The 11,029-nt window shown below is 33.2% G+C and overlaps 1 protein-coding gene across 1 annotated transcript; it reads left to right on the top strand.

Moving 5' to 3' along the window:
- Nucleotides 1–199: 199 nt before the first annotated feature.
- On the top strand, nucleotides 200–3,623 carry LOC105458528 (iron-sulfur cluster assembly enzyme ISCU, mitochondrial). The gene is made up of 4 exons (XM_011703906.1): nucleotides 200–442; nucleotides 1,608–1,832; nucleotides 2,113–2,191; nucleotides 3,272–3,623. Exons 1-4 carry the CDS (start codon nucleotides 353–355, stop codon nucleotides 3,361–3,363), a joined length of 486 nt encoding a protein of 161 aa, XP_011702208.1. The 5' UTR covers nucleotides 200–352; the 3' UTR covers nucleotides 3,364–3,623.
- The last annotated feature ends 7,406 nt before the right edge of the window (nucleotides 3,624–11,029 follow it).

An 11,029-nucleotide genomic window follows, 5' to 3' on the forward strand; every position in this document is an offset into this window, starting at 1 on the left:
TATTGCCAGATACTGCTGCAGGCTGCTACCTTTATTTCTCCCAACTACCGCTTTGCCACACGGTGTCGCTACAGATCTTGGCTACCAACGTGAAGTTGGCGTCAGCGGTCCATGATTATATAGTCAAAGGGTGATATGAGTTACATACTCACATATATACATTGATACATTTTGGAACATACTTACAGTAACTTTACCTTTTACCTAGAATCTGAAGTGCTCGGCGTTTGGCAACACTGAACTGAAGAATTCTGGGCATTCTGGCAGCAGGATCGAGGATTTTTATTTTTATCGCAGGATTGCAGTGATAAATCTCGGAGCGATATCCATGATAAAGTGCGCATAAAGCGAGATGGCATTATTCCGGGCATTGCCCGTCAAAATCGGCGCGACATCCAGGATTATCTCGAAGAGCGTCCCTACCGTGTTTTATCACGCAAATGTAATTACCGTCATTTTTAAAATACGTGTCGTCATACCGATTCTAACCTCCAATTGCGTCTAGCGCATATTCGCAATTATTATTATTGACATTTGACATTTCTTATCTAACAACTTTTATTTGTCATAGCGTTAAACGAGCGACATAAATGTGATCTTAAAGTGATTCTTTTGGTATCTCAATGCGATTATGTTTCGAGCCTGTTTTACTCAGAATCGAGTTTAACCGGCGTAAATATAGGAGAATCTTATTTATACAGGAAATGTGTGCATGTATTTTGTGCACAGATTATTTTCTATTAAAATATTCCATAATTGCTGTTTTGCGTAATATAAACTGATTATTTGTGTGGTGTAATATGGCGTAATTTTTGCTTATATATATTCGTGTGTATATATACACACATGCATATACACGTCATATATATATATATAATATATATACACATACATTTACTATATGTATAGATCGCGTTCGCATTGTTTCCGTCTCATTTTTATATTTTTCTACATTAAGTCATAATTGATAACAAAAGTGCATTCTAAATACAGATCATAATTTATGAATACCGTATAATTACAATAGCAATTGAGATTGAGATTGGATTGGAAATTTCGAATTTGATCAATTAAAAGAAAAAAGTAATAATAATGAAATTTAGTAAATTTTACATTGATTGAATTGATATTCCAATTCAATCTCGATCTCAATTGCTAGTGTAATTATGGCTTTACAATATTCATAAATTATGATCTGTATTCAGAATGCATTTTTATTGATAAATACGCGCTTCTATCCGAAATTCTGCATATTACAATCAATTACATTTACGTATAGTACAATTAAAAATCAATGCATATAATAATTTCTATTAATTGTAAGAAATTTATTATAATACACTTTATCTAAAATGTTTACGTAAGTATGTTATTATTTTATTGCATAAATATTTACAAGTAAAATTTTGTTACGTAAATAATTATTACATAAATTTAATTTAATAACTAATTTATATAGCATTTGTATACGCTACTTATTAATTTAATTATTAATAAATTATTACTCGTTACATGATGCATATATTGCTTATAACAGTTTACATGTATTATAATGTCTCTGGACTGAAAATTCGAAACGGAGATGTTCTGATTGTACAATTAAATAGGTACTGGATCACTATGAAAATCCCAGAAACGTTGGTTCCTTGGATAAGAATGACGAGCAAGTTGGGACGGGTCTTGTAGGGGCACCTGCCTGTGGTGATGTGATGAAACTTCAAATCAAAGTCGACGAAAAAGGCAAGATAATTGACGCAAAATTCAAGACCTTTGGTTGTGGTTCTGCTATCGCCTCAAGTTCTTTAGCGACGGAATGGGTTAAGGGAAAAACGGTGAGATTTCCTAATTTACATTTATTATAATTTTAGTTTAATATATTACAATTTATTATAATTAAATTTTAATTATGATAAATTATATTAATTCTTCGGACGCGCGCAAGATGTTGGAACATATTTCTTATGGCTAATAACTTTAAATACACGCGAATGATGTCATTTTCATGAGCTTTCTCAATCCTTTTCAAGTTACTTCATGTTCGATTTGCAATTATACAACTATAAAATAAAATATGTTGAAATGTTGGAATTTTAATTTGCTTAAAATTTTCAGGTGGATGAAGCATTGGCATTGAAAAATACTGACATTGCAAAAGAGCTTAGCCTCCCGCCTGTCAAGCTGCACTGCTCGAGTGAGTGTTTGCTTTAAAATTTTTTTTGTATTCTAAATTAGAGTATTATAGTAAGTGGCGTCTACAATGAGACTTAAGATTTAAGAAAATTAACCAATTACTATCGATTATTTTTCTTACGTGAGATAAATAATCGACTATGATTGGTCAATTTTCTTAAATCTTAAGTCTTATTGTAGACGCTTAATATTCAGTATTTCTAGAATGAGACAAGCGCGATCGTAGCGCAGAGAGCTCTCGCTGTGCGCCTGCTCTCGGTGCCAAAGACTCGGGTTCAAATCCGGTTAGATACAGCGGATTTTTATTCGATCGCTACCTCTCAGAAGGAAGTGCGCAACGAGTAGACTGTCGCAAAGACAAGGAAATATCAGAATGGTAACAGCAGAAACGAAATAAAATACAGAATAGCATAAGTCATGAGTAGTAACAGGGGGAACGGAATGAAATACAGAGCAGCAGAGGCACTGGTTTTTCAGGGCAACCTACTGAGAGTATATCTCGCCATGAAAAATCAATAGCTCTTTGTTGTTCTATTTGATATTTCATTTCCACTGTTTATACTACTCGCGCCTATGTTATTTTGTATTTGATTCCGTTTCCGCTGTTACTATTCGCGTAGAGCGGATTCTGATATTTCCCGGGATCGTCCTTGTCCTTAATGTCTATCTACAATGAGAGTAGTAAATCGCAAGCCGTAAGAAATTGACCAATTATAGTTGAATACAAGAAGAATAATCGACTATGATCGGTTAGTTTCTTATGGCTTACGATTTATTACTTTTATTGTAGATGGACCTTTACGGCAGTCTGCTCGTTTCCCTGATTCTTTTGACGCAGATATTATAAATTCGCTTACGTCACTCATACATACTAGAAATTACCGTAATTTTGTTTTTGCTCGAGCTGCTAGTCGGGCTGCAGGCCCACGGAGAGTGAGACGCGACCGTAAATGAAAATTTATTGGTTCTACCGGGAATCGAGCCTGGGACCGGTTATGCATCATATTATAGCAAATGTAAAAATCAAATATAATTCAGTATCAAGATTTTGTGTTGTAACAATCTTTTTTGCAAATTGCAGTGCTTGCCGAGGACGCAATTAAGGCTGCTCTGTCAGATTATCGCATCAAGCAAGAGTCAAAAACTAAAGAGAAGAACGAGGCGACCAACTAAATTGAAGCACTAATGGAAGTGTTTTAATTATGCAATGTGATAGCAGCAAAAAATAGATTTAGCTCACAGATATTTATTATTTTAAGGGAATTATTGTACTACTGTGTTGTAATCACACTTACTTGGGCCGAGCTAATGGGAATTGTACATTCCTTAAGCTATATATACGTATTATCTTTCCTCTCAAAATGTTTACTAACATCTGGTGACAAATCGTACCTGTACTCCCGAAATTAGTGAAATAAATTTATTTAACTAAATGTTTTCAGAAGCAAACATATAATTTATCTAATAAAAGCGTGGCTAACATAGCTTTTAAACTATTTATTATAGAGAAATAAATTACATAATATATGTACAATCAATATTCTTGAGGATCCAATCTTGACTTTTGTTTCAAAATCACTTTTCGGCAGACGGGTATTGAAAAGAAACAGCTTCGAATTTTTCGGCGTACGTCAAAATTTTTCTAGCTTCTAAAATGGGACAGTAATTGACTTAACTGAGAGATCCTATATAATACGTCATAGAGGAAGAATCTGTCGTTCATAAATTTTCGATGCAACGATTCTCAAACAGAAGTGCACTCAGTTACGCTCTTATTAGACAGACCATCTCAACGTCTTAAATCGCGTCTTTCAAGACGCAAAAATAAAATGCCCGATGATTGATACGTTCATTCTCTTTACTCGTGAAATATATTGACTTCGTCACTCGTCGAATAGCGAAGAAAGATTAAGAAATAGCGAGCTAAATTAAACGTCATGTAAACAGCGGCGACTGACGCAATAAATAGCGTGCATTGACGTTGGCCACTATCAATGGAGAGCACTCCACCGTCAACGGGGGCCATGTGACGATCTGAGTAAAACACGCGTTTTGTGGACGCGCGTGTATTTTTCTACAACCTTTCTCCGTAACGCGATTCCTCGAATTAAAGTGCCCATGCTTCAAATAAAAGCTTTATTTTCTTGACGCATACCCGAGAGTTATCAATTCTCTCTCTCTCTCTTTTTTACCTTGCTTCGTCGGTTTCGTCGTTTCGAATTCGTTATTCGGATTTAAATCTTATTTTATTTTTCTCCTGTTTGTTTCCTTGAAATTTACGGACGCTTCGCCTTCTCATATGAAATACGGAAAGTCGCTGTATTTTTACGAAATATACGTTTCAACGTATATTTTTATTTAAATCGCAAATGCAAATTTTGAAATGTGAAATGTAAAAATTAATTGAAAAGGAATAGGTAGTGTTTAATTTTATTTTATCTAACGGTGCTTTAATTGGTCTAACGGCACTTTAATAGTGTCTACTGGAACATCGATTCTGCAACTTTTGAAGAAGTTACTCGGTAGAGAAAAATATCCAGTTACTTTTTTGCATGACGAGGTATATCAGATTTACACATTTATGCAGAAACGCTCGTATCCTACTTCTTCGAAATCAGCAGCTTATTTTACGTAAATTAATCGAGGCCGTGTGTTCAATAAATTATGCTGCGATAACCGAAAGCGTCGCAGATTCGAATCAGCGCAATCTAATCACAAATAATGTACTTAATGATTCCTTAAGGCGATACAACGAGACATCAAGATTTCGCAATAGATAATCTGTTTTGATAACGACTCTCTTGAAGCAGAAAAACGTGCATTTATTGCAGATTATTTCTAAGAACAACGCAATTAGAACGAACGTTGCAAAAACGTTCGCATTCGCAAAAGAACACTTGCGAGGAATTTCATGAACGATCTTGATTAATTAATTCTGGCTCGCAATTTTTCATCCTTTTCTAGTATATGTACAGCTTTAATTCCTATAAACGGAGTGTCGCAAGAAACAATCGTGTATGTTGTTCTGGATTGTAAAAATATTTGATGTTAGAATGAAAAAAATAATTACTATTTTATTACATAATAAATAATTTATTTACAATTTAATAATAATTTTTAGAATAATTTTTATTTTATTTTAGGCATTAGATCCGCTTTAAATTTGGCTCTTATTCCTTAATAATTTCGGTTGATTCTTACATATATTATTGAATAATAATGTTATTTATATACAAGAATGATTTAATTTTCTTTAAATAATTTTGTAACATATATGATTTTATTTCTTATTCTCTTTATTCAATTTAGAGTAAATTTATTTAATCGCACTTTATTTTTTGCTTTCATTTATTATTATTATTAAGCTATTATTTCACAAATGAATTTTTTTAAAAGAAGAAACTAGTACGTTAAATAAAAAAAAACCAATATTCTATGCTATATTTTCTCTCGAATCATTTAAAAATTAAATTTGATTTCTATTTATTTAGGTCGTTTTAACATAGTATTTTTTATATCGCTCCGTTGATAGAGAAGTGACATAGAAAAAATTAACATTTTTTAGATAATAAAAAGAAACTGATTCTAAAGACTAAAGACTAATATATTTTTGTGGAAAAACGTTTGTAGCTCTCTCAAGCTCAAAGTGTCGTAATAAGGGATGAAATTTAATTACATTATACTAGAATAGAGAGTTTGATTTTTAAAAATTCATGACATATATAGTTTTGAAAAATATATTATAATTATAAGTGTAATATAAAAGTGAAGTTAGGCATATAAATAATTATATATTTTATTTATCTTAATTTTAAAACGTCTAAAATTTCAAATTTTGAAAATACTCTACTGGAAAGTTGCTTAATAATTTTGAGATGTATAATTTTTTTAATCAACGGAGCGATATTATTCTCTCGGTGTTTATCTCCAACTCGGGAAACTAGACACATGGTCGAGAGCACATCATGGGCGCAAGGGCGCACGATGATCACTGACTCCGCGTTCTTTGTCTTACAAATTGTCATCACAACACCAATTGATGCTTAATCAGAACAAATTTATGTTGTAACTGCGCGTGTCTGTTGTTTGTACGTTTCCACTTGGTTTACGACTAATTAAAACTAAGTCGCGAAGTCACAATAAGTCGGCTACTTCACTACGCGCGATATGACCTCGTGGCATTATGTTTATCGGACTTTATATATGGTGGAACCTTCCATAATTATCCGGAAACTCTGCGTATCATGGGGAATAAAACGCAAGATATCTCCACGTGTGGAACGTTCACGTAACGCGTGGTTATTCATTATACGCTGCGTATTCGTTATCTTACTCATTATTTTTTAAAGATAAAAAAATTTCACATATATATGAGACAACAAATCTCGAATTATTTTAATTAATCTCTCTCTTACATTGGTATTTCAATCTTTTTATGATTTATCAAATATATGTGTGATCAAATCTCATAGGATAGGCAAATCTCAATTACGTAATATATTGTTATATAATCGGCACGTGAATTCGATCATGGGCTATCTTTCGTGTGATTTTTATCGCAGCTATACGTAGATCTACTGCAAATAATCGTTTCGGCACTTGTTATATATGTTCATATAATCAATAACCGTGATATGAGTTTGATATTCTCCGAGTTTTTTTTTTAAATCCTCTTTTAAACATTGAAATAAAAATACATTGACATTTATCTAAAATTAACTGATTATGTGAAATGAGATAGATTTCGTCAATTCAACAATCTATAGGAATTCAAACAACCGTCGAACGAACATATATTATAATTTCTTTATATAATAACATTCAATTAAATTCTAAAATCATTTAGACAGAGATCTTTAACTATAAATTACTTTTTCTACAATTTATAATTATCGATTTACTTGTGACACGCCATTGAATCTCACTAATTCATGATAGCATCTACTGTCGCGATCGTTGTAGACGCACAATTTGGTATTCTACAGAGATTTTCACAGTCGAAGGACGAAAATCATGTGAAGCACACGAGTCATGGAATAATACATTTTGAGAGGCGTGTAAGCTATCAAAATTTCTTGAATCGACAGATAAGAATTTGACGGTTATTTACACTTTTATATACATCGATAATCAGGAATTATCTACTTCCTTTCATAAACGTGCGTGCGCAGCGATAATAGCTTACGTATATAATGAATATATGTATACTGCTTGTGTACATATGACCTATGTAAATTACGTATATATTATAACGTGTTGATGGATTAGACGTTATGATACGATAATGAAGCATCTTTATCGAGATATAAAAAATTGTTAAGCTAAGAGAGATATAATGAAATTTATTACAAAGCTTGTTTTGCGGAATGACTTTAATAAATCCGTGGAGAAAATTTTTCTTAGAATTTTTTATGTAATGTTTTAGGATTTCTATATAAATTTCGGAATTTTTCAGAATTTTTGTACAATTTTATAACTTTTTAGAAAATTTCTCAGATTTTTTACGAATTAGAACATTTTTTAAAAACGCTAAGGTCTATTCTAGAATTTTATATACATATGAATTCTGATAAATATTCTCTATCAATCCATCGTTTAGAAAACATTTTATTTAACGCTTCTCGTATCGTAGAATCATGATATACCAGAGCCTGTATAATCAAAACTATATCTTTATCATTTAGTTCTGAATTTTTTTTCTGGGAATATTTTAGAAATACAATCCATTATGAATTAGCTCGCTCGAAACGCAACGTCGAATTACAATTAGTCCGCGAAAATATCTCATTCGTCATGATAGTGAATATATTATCCTTCAGAAGTCCTTCAGAAGTCAAGTTATAGTCCATTGCGTTCGAGGACACTAATTTAAATATTTACGTTATCTACGTAGATAAGATACAAGTCCTGTGAACAATGCTTTTGTAAGTATTAAATCTTCGATAAGTTCGCGTGATCTAGATCAAACTCTCGTTATGAAAGAAATTTATAACTGTAAAACTTTAAAAAATTATAATCTTTCTTAAAAAGATGAAATTGATCTTGAATCCTTGAATAAGATCAGATTTTTTAATGTAATGTGTCTGCTTTGATAACATTCAATTCCCAAAAAGTAATAATTTAATAACCATGTAAGTAGGGCTCTGAGAATAAATCAAACGACATAAAACATAAAGCCAATAAGAGCCAATGCAGATATCGTGTGGGCATAAAGTTTAAATATCCATTAGTAAAATATTACGTAGATAATAATTAAAGGCATAAGGTAAATAATTCCCTTCTCAATGCAACTAATAAAAATTAAAAAAAAAACAAAATATAAATTGCTATATAAAACATAAATTGTTAATAACAATTTATGTTTTACGATTATTTGTATCGATTGTGCTTAGGATGACCCAAACTGCGCCGAAGCGTTACAATACCTACTTATGTAATATTCTGCTAATAAATATTTAAACTTTACGTAAGTACTTCGATATCTGCATTGACTCTTATCGGCTTTATGTTTCATTTTGTTTAATAATTCATATCTTCGGAGATATTCAAGCATATATAATATAATGGAACATGCTGCGTGAACACTTATTATACACTCCTACTTTTTTTTTAAACGAAAATAATAAAAGAACATTTTCTTGTTCGAAAATAAATTTTATATTTTTCTATAAAATTCTAGTTTTAATGTATTTAAATTTTTTTTCAGATAATTCTGCTATTGGATAAAAAGAATTGTGTTTCGCCAACATCCCGCTATTCGTTTACTGGTAATACTAGTTTTTCGGTGAAGCGGGACAGCCAGCGGCATGAGCGATAAATATATTAAATTCACGAGTGATAATGATGACTAATGCTACAGCACGCGAAATCTTATGCCTCACGCCGTACGGTTCCACCTTCCACAGCAAATTTTCCATTCCCCGATCATTCCTCCCATTATCCGATCCGTTAAATCGCTCTCTCCTATCGCTCTCTCCTTTTCGCGCCTGGTAGACGATTCGCAAGGTCGTGCTGCGGCGTGAACAGAGAGACGAAATCGGACGCGCGCCACGTGGTGATGTGACCCGAAGGCGAAGGTTACGAGAAATAGTTTTTGGCACCCGTGCTGCTCATGGATGTTAATCTGTCGTGTCACGACGCAGAATATGCACGAGAGAGTACGAAAACATTCAAAATCACGAAAAACACGAAGCGATCATTGCTCTTAATAAAAACAAAGCGATCTCTCAGCCTTTTTGCTTTCGCGTGCACAGCCTTCGTTTCACTTATTTATTGTAAAATTCTCTTATGAAACTCCTAGGAAACTTGTTAAAGATAATTACCAGTCCTTCATTCTCTTTTAGTTTTTCTTGTGTTTGAGACGAAATAAGAAATTGATTTTATAATTGTGCCTAGCGTGCGTTAGCTGGTACTATATAATGGAAACGGTTGAATATACGGTAGAATATATACTGCAGCTACGCTCCATGGAAATTTACCGCGGCTCGTTTCTTTGTGCTCCATTCGTGGTTCCTCAGAATAATGTGAGATAGATTCTCGGAAGCCGCATAGTCCGTAGATGTATATGTCGACTCATCATTTTAGGATATTGTAGGATCATTTTACAGCAATCTTAATTGAAAGAAGTTATCAATAGGTAATGACATTGTTAATCAATCGTAAATTTTCTAAATGACTATATTGTTATTTAAAAATCAATGACAATCAATAGACTAACGGCAACAATTTTCAAATGACTCTAGTTTTGTTTAAAAAATTTTATCTTTAGTACTGTAGTAACTTCAGTATTTTATTATGTATTAATAAAAAAATATTTATTAACATTCAACATATTGGGAAATAGGAGAATTTTATATTTCAATAAAAAGGATACTTATTTTTTTAAAAATGAGAGATAATTGTTTAAACAAAATACTGTAAATATTTTGCAAGAATAATTTTTTTTTATAGATTTTTCTTCACCATTCTTTAATTCTAAATAACATTCTCTTTTGTGTATCATCGCTCTCCTTTTTGACATTGAAGTGACAGAAACATGTAAGCAATCTCAGTGTTTAAATATTTAAAGCGAATTCTATGCGAGACTGAACATTAATCAAGCTTGCTTTCCCTGTCATCAGCTGCTATCTTCACCTTTTCTCTCTCTTGCCTGATTTTCTTTGTCTCAATATATCCGTCTTGCGCATTATCCTATTATATCCACGGTTAACGACATTTATGAGCAATTATTATCACTGGATGTCCTATCTGTGATAAGATAGAGTAACGTAATTTCGAATAATTACAAGATATTCACTTAATTCATTTGTGAAATCATGCAGCTTACATTTGGACCTTCCTCTTAATTTAGAACAAAAGGGCTTCTATTATAGCTTTGACCACGTCAACGTTACCGCAAGGGAGTATAAATCGTACCTTTCATACTGATCGTGTATTATGGAAATAAAGAAACAAATAGAGATAGCTATTCATGCAGATAAAGAGAGAGAGAGAGAGAGAGAGAGAGAAAGAGAAAGAGAGAAAGGGAAAAGACCGACTGAATTCACGGCAGTCCACTGGCGGAGTAGGGATGTACTCCGTCAATAAGAGGAGAAGGGGAGACTGCACTCCGCTCCGGGAGAGTCCCCTGGCGTGCCGCGTGCGTGCACGAGAGATAAAGCTATCGCGCGGCAGCGGGCGAGAGAAAGAGTGACCCCGAGTACGGCGAGTGCGGAGCGGAGAGAGAAAGAGAGAGAGAGTGGGGATCGGCGAGGAGGGTGGAGGCAGAGCGGACGCTTGACGCCCCTGCGTCGTCGTGACACACAGCTGATCAGTCGGCTCGTGACGCACGTATCGGTAC

Source organism: Wasmannia auropunctata, unplaced genomic scaffold (assembly GCF_000956235.1).
Source record: "Wasmannia auropunctata unplaced genomic scaffold, wasmannia.A_1.0 LD336101.1, whole genome shotgun sequence".
Classification (NCBI taxonomy): Eukaryota; Metazoa; Arthropoda; class Insecta; order Hymenoptera; family Formicidae; genus Wasmannia; species Wasmannia auropunctata.